Source organism: Podarcis bocagei, assembly GCF_964188305.1.
Source record: "Podarcis bocagei genome assembly, chromosome: 6".
Classification (NCBI taxonomy): Eukaryota; Metazoa; Chordata; class Lepidosauria; order Squamata; family Lacertidae; genus Podarcis; species Podarcis bocagei.
In genome coordinates, this window is record NC_138130.1 from 94,089,416 (window position 1) to 94,103,261 (window position 13,846).

Here is a 13,846-nt window from a genome sequence, read left to right on the forward strand (position 1 = left end):
ACCAGCGTCACATGATGTTCACTGAGGTAGCACATGCTCTGATTGGCTATGTAGTTCAGAGGGGGTTTCCCTCTGTATATTTTAGTTGATTTTTTCCCCTCCTATTTACAAGGTCTGAACTAAGAAAGACAAAACCTCTCAGTTCCCTTCTCCTCAAATTGCACACTGTTTCCAGTTTGCTTGGTAAAGGGTCAACAGGACTTTTCTCGGAGGACTTCATTTGCATTATTTAAGTGATTTTGCTAACGGTGATAAATATAACAGAGCAGTAAATGTCAAGCCCGTATGAGCCAGGGTCATGTTTAACAACTCACCTGCTAGCATTAGGTGACTAGGAATTCCCTGCAGGTGAGTGAGTAGGGCAGTCGCAGAGGGACTGATTGCCCCATCTTCCCCTGCCAGCTTGCTTGGTTTCTGTGTCATCTGCAGAAGACAATCTTCTTGCGTTCTTCTGTTAAAGAGTGAAGACAATCGAAGCTGGCGTGCACACACACTCTACAAAACACCTCACTTGAGATGGAATATTTATTTTTATGATAATAGAATGCAGGAAACCATCTTGTTGTTGTTGTTGTTTAGTCGTTAAGTTGTGTCCGACTCTTCATGACCCCATGGACCAGAGCACGCCAGGCACTCCTGTCTTCCACTGCCTCCCGCAGTTTGGTCAAACTCATGCTGGTAGCACTGTCCAACCATTTCGTCCTCTGTCATCCCCTTCTACTTGTGTCCTCAATCTTCCCCAACATCAGGGTCTTTTCCAGGGAGTCTTCTCTTCTCATGAGGTGGCCAAAGTATTGGAGCCTCAGCTTCACGATCTGTCCTTCCAGTGAGCACTCAGGGCTGATTTCCTTTAGAATGGAGAGGTTTGATCTTCTTGCAGTCCATGGGACTCTCAAGAGTCTCCTCCAACACCATAATTCAAAAGCATCAATTCTTCGGCGATCAGCCTTCTTTATGGTCCAGCTCTCACTTCCATACATCACTACTGGGAAAACCATCTTATCCTGAGTCAAACCATTGACCCAGCTAACCTGGGGTTGTATGTATTGACAGTGGGTCTCCAAGTGTTCAGACAAGGGGCATTCCTGGCCCTGCCTGGAGATGCTGAGGATGGAACCTAAGACAGGCAAAACACGGGCTCTGTCACTGAGTTATGGCCCTTCCCCAGTTGTATACAGCCTGTGACTCACTCAGTCAAATCCATTTGTTATGCCTGCTAGTCCACTTGCAAGCTGGGTAGATCTCCTGGTGTCATTGTAGGCTTGCGAGTGTAGCAACAGGGAGCTTCTCCAGCAGCAGCATGTATTCTCTTGCCCTTCATCCGGGGGTGAAGCTAACATGGAAACATACAGCCTCTTTCTTGTTGGAAGTTTTAGCCGTCCTTAATTCAAACACTTGCTGCTGCCTCTGCTAAGTGCATTGATTTTCTGCCTGGCCGAAGCGTTACAGAGAAGTAGAAGTGTTCAGAGTTATCCACCTTGATTCTCAATGCTTTCGGCTCCATGTCAGAGGAGAAGTCGGGTGAGGCCTATGGAGTCCCAAAGAAACAGATAAAAACAGCAACGCTTAGCGCCGTGGGAGGAAGTAAAGGAAGGGACTCTGTGCCATCATTAGGATGGAGAAATGGACATGGGTGCATTTAATGGGGTGTGCTGAATTTAAAGGATCAAACAGCACTTTGGAGAAGTTGGCCCTGTGTCCAGGACTGATGAAGTTAATCAATACAACCTGATGTCTCTTACAGCAACTCAAAACAGATAATAAAGGCCTTTCTTGTGTGCCTCCCACAGACATCTTTTTAATATATATATATACAGTGGTGCCTCGCAAGACGAAATTAATTCGTTCCGCAAGTTTTTTCTTCTTGCGAGTTTTTCGTCTTGCGAAGCACAGTTTCCCATAGGAATGCATTGAAAATCAATTAATGCGTTCCTAGGGAAACCGCCTTCAGACCAGGTCCGGGGACAGTCTGTCCCCCGACCTCTTCTGAAGGCTGGGGGGGGAACAAGGGCTTTTCTTCCCACCCCCAGCCTTCAGAAGGCTGTTCTGAAGGCTGGTGGTGGGAAGAAAAGCCCTTCTTCCCACCTCCCGCCCCGCAAGCTCCGGGGACAGGAGGGCTTTGCTGCCGACCGCCAGCATTTTAAAAGCCCCTGCTGTCCCGGGGCGATTTTAAAATGCTGGCGGGCGGGAGCGAAGTCTCTGCTGTCCCGGGGAGATTTTAAAATGCTGGCGGGCTCCTGCCATAGGCGCGCGTCACCTCTCCAGCCAGGAGAGGGTCGCAGGGGGCTGCTTTAGCCCCGTGCGCCCTCTCCCAGCTGGAGAGGTGACGCGCGCCTATGGAGGCTCCTGCCATAGGCGCGCGTCACCTCTCCAGCCGGGAGAGGGTCGCAGGGGGCTGCTTTAGCCCCGCGCGCCCTCTCCCAGCTGGAGAGGTGACGCGCGCCTATGGAGGCTCCTGCCATAGGCGCGCGTCACCTCTCCAGCCGGGAGAGGGTCGCAGGGGGCTGCTTTAGCCCCGCGTGCACTCTCCCAGCTGGAGAGGTGACGCGCGCCTATGGAGGCTCCTGCCATAGGCGCGCGTCAGCTCTCCAGCCGGGGGAGGGTCGCAGGGGGCTGCTTTAGCCCCCCGCACGCTCTCCCAGCTGGAGAGGTGACCCGCGCCTATGGAGGCTCCTGCCATAGGTGCGCGTCACCTCTCCAGCCAGGAGAGGGTCGCAGGGGGCTGCTTTAGCCCCGCGCGCGCTCTCCCAGCTGGAGAGGTGACGCGCGCCTATGGAGGCTCCTGCCATAGGCGCACGTCACCTATCCAGCCGGGAGAGGGTCGCAGGGGGCTGCTTCTCTGCTGTCCCGGGGAGATTTTAAAATGCTGGCGGGCGGGAGCGAACGCTTCGCTCCCGCCCGCCAGCATTTTAAGATCGCCCGGAGCAGCGGAGATTTCTCTGCTGTCCCGGGGAGATTTTAAAATGCTGGGGGTCGGCAGCAAACGCTTCGCTCCCGCCCGCCAGCATTTTAAGATCGCCCGGGGCAGCGGAGAAGTCTCCGCTGTCCCGGGAAGGCAGGCGGGGGGGAGAAAGACTTTTGCCCCCCACCGGCCTTCAGAAGAGGTCCAGGACCTCTTCTGAAGGCCGGCTGTGGGCGAAAGTCTTTGCTCCCGACCGCCAGCAATTTAAAACAGGTCCCCGGAGATTTCCCTATGGGCTTTCGTCTTGCGAAGCAAGCCCATAGGGAAATTCGTCTTGCGAAGCGCCTCCAAAACAGAAAACCCTTTCGTCTTGCGGGTTTTCCGTCTTGCGAGGCATTCGTCTTGCGGGGTACCACTGTATATTATTCAGTTTTACACTACATATTTAAATTCAAACATTACACATAATCATCAACATTTAGGATTCCCTGAACCCTTAGACTTCCCTTATCCCTTCCGTGGCTTCCGTTTTCAATCTTTTTCAACTGCATCATATATTTTCTCTATTTTTCTTAAAATAATCCATTTTTACCTTAGTTTTTAGTACATTACAAGCATTACTCAAATCCTGCCAAGTGTTTAGCTGTTTACAGTGTTCTCTTAGGTAATTTGTAAATTTTTCCCATTCCTTATTAAAGTTTCTCTCTTCCTAGTTTCTGATTTTCCCGGTCATTTTCGCCATTTTGGCATAGTCCATCATCTTCATCAGCCATTCTGGTTGGGACTTTATCTTCTTTCCATCTCTGGGTCAGTAGTATCTGCACTGCTGTTGTCACATACATAAATAATAGTTTCTGCTCCTTTGGTATTTCTGCACCTAAAATTCTTAGTAAGAAAGCTTCTGGCTTTTTCACAAACATTATTTTAAACATTTTTTTCAACCCATTGTATATCATTTCCCAGAATGCTTTTGTTATCTTGCACGTCCACCCACAGACATCTTATTGACCGCTGTGAGAACAGGATGGTGGACTAGATTGGCTTTTGGTCTGATCTTGCTGGGCACTTGCTCTTACATTCCTAACTTTGCTAGGACCACTGAAACAGTGACCAGCAGTGTGTCTAACCCCATGAATCTTCTCCTGTACAGATTTCCAACCTTACAACTGTTAATGGATACAGTGGTACCTCAGGTTACAGACGCTTCAGGTTACAGACGCTTCAGGTTACAGACTCCACTAATCCAGAAATAGTACCTCAGGTTAAGCACTTTGCTTCAGGATGAGAACAGAAATCATGCAGCGGCAGCGCGAGGCCCCATTAGCTAAAGTGGTACCTCAGGTTAAGAACAGTTTCAGGTTAAGAACGGACCTCCAGAACGAATTAAGTTCTTAACCCGAGGTACCACTGTACAAGACTATTCCCAGCAGGGATTGTGCTGGCAAAACAGTAGCCAGCAGGATTAAAATCTCCACTCACAGGGAGTGGAAGGTTCAGTCCTGCTTTCTGCAGTGTGTTTGGGAGAAGTGGAAAGGAGGTGCAGTGTCTCCTTGGTTTTTCCCTTTTAAATTAACCTTTCAATTTCATTTGATTGATTAACCTTTTAAAACCTTGATTGAACATGAGGTCTGGCCCTTGGATTGATTCGGGAGGCGGAGGTTGGCCCAGGTCAAACTGGACCCAATCTGAAGTCCTGGATTAGGCCCTGAATCCGATCCAGTGGGTGGGGGGAGCATGCAGACCCATTACAATTATTTAGGTAAAAAAAAAAAAAAGCCACCACTCGCAAGTGGCATCTGGTGTACCATTCAAGACAGTATCACAATTTAAGCAGCACAATAGCTGTGCAAGAATGGCACAAGAGGCAGCTTCTCAAGGAGCTCATAACCCTTCAGAAGAATCAAATCAAAAAGCAGAATGTACCTGTGGAGAAAAAGAAAACACTGGATACAGGTAGCGAAGGATGTACCTGCTAGTATTAGGTGACTAGGAATTCCCTGTAAGTGAATGAGTGGGACAATCAAGGAGGGACAGATTGCCACATCTTCCCAGATCCTCCTTGTGGACTTTTTGTAGGTTTCTGATTGGCTACTGTGAGGTGATGGACTAGATGGGCCTTAGACCTGCTTGAAGAAGCCTTCTGCTTTGCTCCCCTTTGGTCAAATCCACAATAATATTTTGCAAGTGAGGTAGCCCCCCCCCCCCATTCTGTGGGCTGAGATATCAACCTAGTTTTGAAAAGCACAGGTTTGTAACTCAGCTGAATCCCTGGTAATGGTTGGCTTCTGTGAAGTGTGGAAACAGGCCCATTTCAATTTAACTCTTATTCACTTGAGCTTGAATTGTCTGCCTAGAAAACTATCACCAGGCCATCTGCAAAATTACACAGCACAAATCCCAGTAGATCAAAATCATCCGGCTCTTAAAAGAAAATTGAAGAGAACTGTACGTAATAAAATAGATTTTTTCCGTGTGTTTTTTCAAAAAACCTACCAATGTTGTTTCTGGTTCAAGTTAGATTTCTGTTAAACGACTAGTATAATTAATTACACAGTGCATGCACACTTAATTCTGGGGGTGAATACTTTGTTAAAAGTTTTGCATATTGCAACATAATTTACTGCTCAGCATTCCACTTAATTTCAATTAAAATGGATTTTCAGTGCAATCTATTCTCACAGCTATTATGCTGATTATTCTTAATTAGGAGGAGAAATTACCAGAACAAAAAGCTAATATGCCGTTTCCTTCCTCCCTCCCTCCCTGAAGGTTTCAAATTTTCCTTGGGTAACAAATGTCCCCTTCTCTCGGGGGGGGGGGGGGACGGGACAGACAGCTTGAATTGCTTCCACATCAAGGGTTGCTCAGAGTACACCTGTTGAAATCAAGGGGCCTAAATTAGTCATGGCTATTAAATGGGTCTACTCTGAGTAAAATCTAGTTGACTACAACGATTAGGAAAGATGTGTAAACACTTGTTTTGTGACATTTGTATTTATTGCTTTATTGCATGTACATCTTAACTTTCTCAAGGTAGCATGCCTACTCCTCCCCATATATTATCCTCACAACAACCCTATGCGGTAGGTTAGGCTGATAAATGTTGACTAGTTCAAGGTTACCCAGTGGGAAATTTGAACTCTGGTCTCCCAAGTCATAGCCCAATGTTCTTATCACTACAGCATGTTCTGTGTACCTTCTCAGTTTTTAATTTGCAACAACCTTGTGAGGATTATTATTATTATTAAACAAAAAGTCAGCAGGGAGCATTTGAGTCTGATGACTGTATTAGCTGTTTCAGTCCCTTGATTTGTAGGTGCCTCCTGTTCCTTTAAATAGCTATGTCAACAGAGGGATGTTTGAATCTCACAGCTTCCCCATCAAGCCTTAAACAGTGCCACCTCCCTTCCAGGGCCATGACTCAGTGACAGATCACATGCACAAGATGGAGCAAGATTGTTTTCTCCTGTTCTAGAGGGTAGGAATCGAACCAATGGCTTCAAGTTACAAGGAGATTCCGAGTAAACATCGGGAAGAGCTTTCTGACATTAAGAGCTGCTCGATAGTGGAACAAGCTCCCTTGGGAGATGGTGGATTCTCCCTGGATGGTGGATGGCCATCTGTCATGCATGCTTTAGCTAAGATTCCTTAATCAATAAACACACAAGACGTAACCGGCTGTACTTTTGAATAAATAAGGTATACTATTCATTGTATCAAATTGTAGATTTCAACGGAAGTCTCATAAAGTTCAACAAAAAAGCAGAAGACCCAGTGGATCACTTCATTCTCTAGTCAGTTCATGCATAAGGTCCATGCATGTATGTGTCTATTCCACCTGTCTGTTCATAGAGTCCAATAATTCACCTGAAGGGTTGTTACAGTTCCGTTGAAATCTACAATTTGACATCATCATCATCATCATCATTTATTATTTGTACCCCGCCCATCTGGCTGGGTTTCCCCAGCCACTCTGGGCGGCTTCCACAAAGACCAAAAATACACTAAGATGTCACACATTAAAAACTTCCCTGAACAGGGCTGCCTTAAGATGTCTCCTGAATGTCAGGTAGTTGTTTATCTTTTTGACATCTGATGGGAGGGCGTTCCACAGGGTGGGCACCACTACCAAGAAGGCCCTCTGCCTGGTTCCCTGTAGCTTTGCTTCTTGCAATGAGGGAACCGCCAGAAGGCCCTCGGCGCTGGACCTCAGTGTCTAGGCTGAACGATGGGGGTGGAGACGCTCCTTCAGGTATACTGGGCCGAGGCCGTTTAGAGTATACAATGAATAGTATACCTTCTTTTTTCAAAAGTATAGCCAGTTACGTCTTGTGTGTTTATTGAGTATGTTTCACATAAACATAGGTTTGTTGTTGCTTAGCTAAGATCCCTGCATTGCAGGGGGTTGGATGAGATGACCCTCAAGGTCTTTTTCAACTCTACAACTTTATGATTCTATGCAGAAGGCGATAAGTTGAATCTCCGGCATCTTCAGGCAGGGCTAGGAATGTCCCATGCCTGGAACCCTTGGATGGCCAGCCACTGCCAGTGTAGACAACCCTGAGTTTGCTGGACCAATGGCCTGACTCAGAAAACTCACCTTCCTATGCCTCCCTTCATATTGTGTCGAATATATAAAGTATTGCCTTACCATAGCAGCAATTGGAAGGTGGCTGTGTGGAACACTGCAGTACTCTTCATGGTTTATATATGAATGTCTTGATTTAAATTAACGTGCCTCCTACGTCTGTCTGTGCAAGCCAGCTTTCCATCGCAGAGCAACTGCAAAAGCATGTTTTGCCACTGACACCCTTTGCTAGTTTGAAAAAGCACTGCAGCAAAGGCACTCTTTGCAACCTTCCATAAAGCACATTAATGGCCTCTGTGTTTGTTGTTGTTGTTGTTGTGTGTGTCTGTTTTAATGCCTCTTGGAAGATCGAGATGGCCTTCGGCAAAACACAAGCTGTTTCTGCTGCAGAGATTTTGCATCTCCCCCAAACAAAAGAGTGGGCAAACGGCATGGGGAGATTTATATTCCAGCACTGCAGCCTTTGCTCAGTAGGATGAAGGTCTCCCACTCTTCCAAGATCACCTGCATGATCACCTGCTCCCAAGATCACCTGCATGATGCCACCTCTATTCTTTCTTCCAACCCCGCAACCCCCACCTTTTGCATCAAGCCTTTGGAACAACAATCCACTACCTATGGCCTACTGCAATCTTTCAGTTCCCATCAGCACTAACCAGGATGGCCAACGCTCAGGGATGATGGGATTTGTAGTCCAAAAAATCTGGGGGGGTGCCAGATTGGAAAAGCTTGTCTTACTGTAATAAAGTTTAAGCACATGCAACATATTTCTCCCTTGGCCATTTCTCTCCTCATCCTCTGTGGTCTTCCCTGTGTCAACTAATAGCTATTCCCAATGTCCAAGGTGTACCTGACTTTTTTGTTTTGTACCTAAAATGGACATGCGCAAAAGGGAAGGATCAGCAGGGCCAGCAACAACAACAATTTATTTATATCCCGCCCTCCCCAGCCAAAGCCGGGCTCAGAGCGGCTAACAACAGTAAAATAATGCAGCATTCTAAAATCAATTCATTATAAAATCAGTTCAAATCAAATTGATGGCAACCATTGGGCTAGAGTTCTGTGAAGAATTACCAAAGGAGGGGGTCAGGCTGTGCCTTGGCCAAAGGCCTGGTGGAACAGCTCTGTCTTGCAGGCCCTGCGGAAAGATGTCAAGTCCCGCAGGGCCCTAGTCTTTTGTGACAGAGCATTCCACCAGATCAGGGCCACAGCCGAAAAAAGCCCTGGCTCTGGTTGAGGCCAGCCTAACCTCTCTGTGGCCTGGGACCTCAAAGGTGTTTTTGTTTGAAGACTGTAAGGTCCTCCGTGGGACATACCAGGAGAGGCGGTCCCGTAGGTACGAGGGTCCTAGACCGTATAGGGCTTTAAAGGTTAAAACCAGCACCTTAAACCTGATCCTGTACTCCACCAGGAGCCAGTGCAGCTGGTATAGCACTGGGTGAATGTGATCCCGTAGTGAGGACCCCGTAAGGGGTTCTTTCCCACATTTTTATCCCGACAACAACCCAGTGGGGCTGAGAGATTGTGATTGGCCCAAGGTCACCTACTGAGCTTTATGACCAAATGGGGATTTGAAACCCGGTCTCCCAGCTCCTAGTCTGGCACTCTGACAACTGCACCATGCAATACACGATTTTGTCAAGCAGTATTACCTAATGCAATGCATTTTGGAATGTTCATTTCTCCAATAGACACCTTTTTATGAGCACTTTATCCTAGCATATATTTTTGCAGTGGCGGACTTGGGGGTTCCAAATTTCAGCAGTGCTCTGTGCAACGCCAAATTTCTGCATATACACCCCCAACCACCTCTCTCACCTTCCATTTTACATCATTGTTGTGGATCCCTCTCGACTCGGTGCCCTATGAGGGCGATCCAGTTGCTCTCCCCTAAATCCATCTCTGGTTTTTGTACACATTACTCCACCGGAGAACTGCATCGCAAAATTCAGAGAAGTGAAATATTCACAAGGTGGCTGAGTTTCAGTCAGCATCTTGTCTCAGAAAGTAAGAATTAAGTAGGCTTGCCCTTAAATGTTGGCTGGGCCAAATCCCTCCCACAACCCTACCCCACATCAGAGCAATAATCAAACTTTGAGGTTACTAATCCATGCATTTGAACACTGTGGTCAGGCTATCCCTGACCATTAATGGTTGTCGTACCAGCTGTAGCTCCTAAAAGGCACTCCTAGCCAATGAGATCCAAGCCCAAAAAGAGCAGGGGAAAGAGAATGCACTTGGGGGTTGCCTGGCAACTGGCTCCAGAATGCTAAGCTGCATAAAGAGAACAGAAAGCATTTGAGGTTCTGAGAAAGGAGCATTTGACAAGGCTAGTTTCTGGAGCACTGCAAAAAAAATAAAAAATGCTGAGTAACAGGGCAAGTTGCAAAGCAAGACACATGGTGAGGTCTTGGAAGATAAATGAAGGGATGCCCTATATGTTATTAGTGCCACTGAGCAATAAATACACCCTGAATGTAATAGGAGAAGATATAGGAAGTCACTGGAAGGCAATTGCAGAAATACATATATATGTGGAGAAGCATGGATGGTAAGCAAAGTAGAACAACCCTCCAAACTTTGTATCATTCTAGAGACAAATGGGAGTGCCTGATCTTAAATTATATTATGAAGCCTTTCAACTCAAAAAAATGAGGCATATTATTAATGATACACTGAAGATCCTGTGGGTTCAAATGAAATTATTTTGCACCACCCCTTCAATTAATGCTCTGCCCTTGTAAAATCCTTCCTGAGCATGGATTGGGAAAAATACATGCTACATAATTGGCACTTTCTGAAATAACATTCAAACCAAAACACAGCCAGCCACCCATTGAAATCCATATTTCTGCAAGGTTTCCAGAATGCCTTCTAGTCCTGTTTTCCTGGATGAGTTTTAGCTGGCACAGCTCAAGAATGTGGACAAAATGCTCGAATTGGTGCAGGTGACCACATGTGCTCTTGGCGCGTCCCCTTCATAGCTGATAAAAATTGGTAAAATGGGGCAGCTGGTTGGGCCAGGGAGCCTTCTCATGAGAGGGAGGAGTCCTGGCTTACTTAAAGGGCTACACCTTGAGAAGGCTCCCCTGGATCCAGAAAATGTAGTCTACTATTGAGGGTTACTAGGGACGCAGGTGGCGCTGTGGGTTAAACCGCAGAGCCTAGGACTTGCTGATCAGAAGGGCAGCGGTTCAAATCCCCGCGATGGGGTGAACTCCCGTTGCTCAGTCCCTGCTTCTACCAACCTAGCAGTTTGAAAGCACGTCAAAGTGCAAGTAGATAAATAGGTATCGCTCCAGCAGGAATGTAAACGGCGTTTCCGTGCGCTGCTCTGGTTCACCAGAAGCGGCTTAATCATGCTGGCCACATGACCCAGAAGCTGTACGCCGGCTCCCTTGGCCAATAAAGCGAGATGAGTGCCGCAACCCCAGAGTCGGTCACGACTGGACCTAATGGTCAGGGGCACCTTTACCTTTATTGAGGGTCACTAATGTCCACATCCTGGGTAAGGTTCTTGAGCACATGGTTGATAACCAAATCCTGACTCTCCTGGATGAGACTGATTTTCTAGATCCATTTCAGTCAGAGTTTAGACCTGGTTTTGGCATGGAAACTACCGTGTATGATGAGCTGGCTGCCCTGTATGAGGAGAGTGTGACCCTGTTGATTCTCCTTGGTCTCCAGGTGGCTTTTGATACCATTGAATGATGCTTCCATTTGCTCTGCTAAGTTTTAGGTTCTGGAGACTCCAGCAAGCTGAACGTTGAAGAAAGGAACTTGCCCGAAAATTGTCACATTCCCTCCCCCCAAAAAGCAAAGAAAGGGAGAAAATGTGGGAATATTTCACAAACTGATGCAGAGTTATATAAAGTGATGCTTTTTCAGGATGACTGTGGGGCATGAATAGCTTCTTGGAAGAAGCACAAACCCAACACTTTCCTTTCCAGCTGAACACTATTTATTAACTTCCAGCGGAAGGTGTGGGTGAGTTCCCTTTAGAATGACTTATAATGGCCATTGTCCTAGAAGGTCCTTATGTGCTCAGCTGCTCCCACAGATTTCAACAAAAACTATTTGTGCTCAACACCTTTCAAGCCATGGCACGGAGAGACTTCAGAAACACGTGCTTTGACATTGGCCTGCTCCTTCGGCAATCTCACAATATTTCGTCGTCATGGTAATATTTTTGGTTGCAGGGAAATCGCTTGGTCCTTCACAGCTAATATGCCAGGGAACATTTTCTTCCAACTGTTCTTTTTAACTAACGTCTTTTGTTGAGATGCCAGCAACTTGGTTTGCAGTCACTTATCGATGAAGCCCGTGGGATGACTTCCGTGAAAATAACAGTGCTTTGTCGTTGACCTTATTGAAGAGTTAATGTTTGTATCTGGTGTCAGAACTGGGTTCCCCCCCCAAAAAAAAATTCCAGTGCCCTAAAAGGGGGTAGGGGCTCCTGTAGATATAAAACTAAAACTTAATTTTATTACCTTGAGCATGCTAACCATTGCAATGTGCTGTGCTTCTCAACAGGCAATCTGACCTTAGAAACACAACATGTCCAAGATTCCAAGATGGGCTTTGTGATTAACGCAATATACTCCATGGCTTACGGCCTACATAACATGCAAATGGCACTTTGCCCAGGCTACGCGGGTCTTTGTGATGCTATGAAGCCCATTGATGGACGGAAACTCCTCGATTCTCTTATGAAGGCCAACTTCACTGGAGTTTCTGGGGATATGATCACATTCGACGAGAATGGAGACTCACCGGGACGGTACTGTTAAATAGCTATCAATCTGGAAAGCATGAAATGCCTTAATCGTTGCTCTGTGTCTTACTTGTAACTATTAGGATGTGTGCCTTGCTAAATTCCTATCCAGGCATCACTCAACTGTCTAGTGAGAAGCAGGGGTCCGTATGTTTGCTGCTCAACCTGCAATGTGGAAACATCTGTGAATGGGCATTATCCACATATTAAGCTGAACGTGATGGGTATCTCTCATGCAGAAACAGCTTTCTGAGTGGGGCAGAGCTTTTGTGCTATCTTCCCGGCAGGTGGATCAGCCATGCTTACTGGGAGGGAGAGGATGAAGCAGTGGGGAGGTCGGCAAAGTGTAAATGCACCAGCAGGAGTGTCAGATTGGCTCCATTTGCACCACACCAACATCCCCACTGCCTCACCCCTTCCCCTCTTCCTCCCAGTAAGCAGCACCTGCTGGAAGCTAGCCTGGTGAATTGCTTCTGCCTCCATGTGAATGAGAGCGCTGCAAGTATCTTTTTAAACACACCATGGCTATACCATGGATCGACTGGCTGATTTATGCAGAAGTCTAAATGATACCTTACTCTCATACTATTTTGGATTCATTTGAATTAGCTGGTTGGCAGAGAACCTCCGTCAGCGAGTGCTTTTGATCACTTGAAGCAAGTGTCAAAAGACTTAAGCTTTTTTTCCTTGGCAGACAGTCAACTAATTTCTCTCCTTCTCTCTGTCTGACTTTCTCTTCCCTCTGAATGCCCAGGAAAAAAGGTCTCACCTCTATTATATATTATCCTCAGCAGGAAAATTATACTTTGGGTCACATAAGTTGTGTGTGCGGGAAAATATATATCAGTATTTCAGGGCTTCTGAGAATCACCTTATTTTCAGTGTGGACGTTTTCAAGTGAAACTTACACTGTCTAATACGCCACCTTTCAGTTGGTGATGCAAATAATAGGCAAAAACACAGCCCCAACGACACCTGCCTAAACCGCCAATTATTTGGAAAAGTCGCACATTCAAATTACACTTTAATAAACCCTTTTAAAGGACTGTGGTCTCTGAAGCTTATAAAAGGACTAGGAGGATCCATGCAGGTGAGAAAACACAGTGGCTCTTAGCCAAGTCTCTGCAGTGTGGAGTGTGGACCTCTTACTCATGGTCAGAGAGAAATGATGCTATGATGATCAACATATAGGAAGATGAGTAGACTCCACAGGTGAAAGGGCAATGCCATGTCCTTCTCCATGGTTGATGATGCTCTGCTTTCCCCTGAGCAGTGATCCAGAATGGCCAGGAACCTACACAGATAGGGCAAAGGGATCGCAAAGATCACATTGGTTTAGGGTTGGCTGTGGGATCTCAGTGGGGTTCTGCTCACAGGAACTCTGGATCCAGCCATTAACTTCAGAGGAAGGGTGGTGGCTCGGTGGTAGAGCAGATGACAGTCCCAGGTTCAATTCCCAGCATCTCCAGGAAGAGCCAGGATAAACCCCTTTCTGACCCCTGGAGAGCTGCTGACTTCAGTGTAGGCATCATTGAAGTAGATGGACCAGTGGTCTGGCTCAGTATAAGGCAGCCTCTTAAAT

General features: G+C 46.6%; 1 protein-coding gene across 4 annotated transcripts in view; it reads left to right on the forward strand.

Moving 5' to 3' along the window:
- The window catches only part of GRM5 (glutamate metabotropic receptor 5), a 346,127-nt gene that overhangs the window by 213,227 nt on the left and 119,054 nt on the right, over positions 1–13,846 (forward strand). For all 4 annotated transcript variants that reach the window (XR_014008886.1, XM_081197312.1, XM_081197314.1 and 1 more), the window contains exon 5: positions 12,024–12,270. Coding sequence is in view for 3 of the 4 variants with exons in the window: in XM_081197312.1 (XP_081053438.1) it covers positions 12,024–12,270 (247 nt within the window). In the remaining variant the exon portion in view is untranslated. The remainder of the gene's footprint in view (positions 1–12,023; positions 12,271–13,846) is intronic.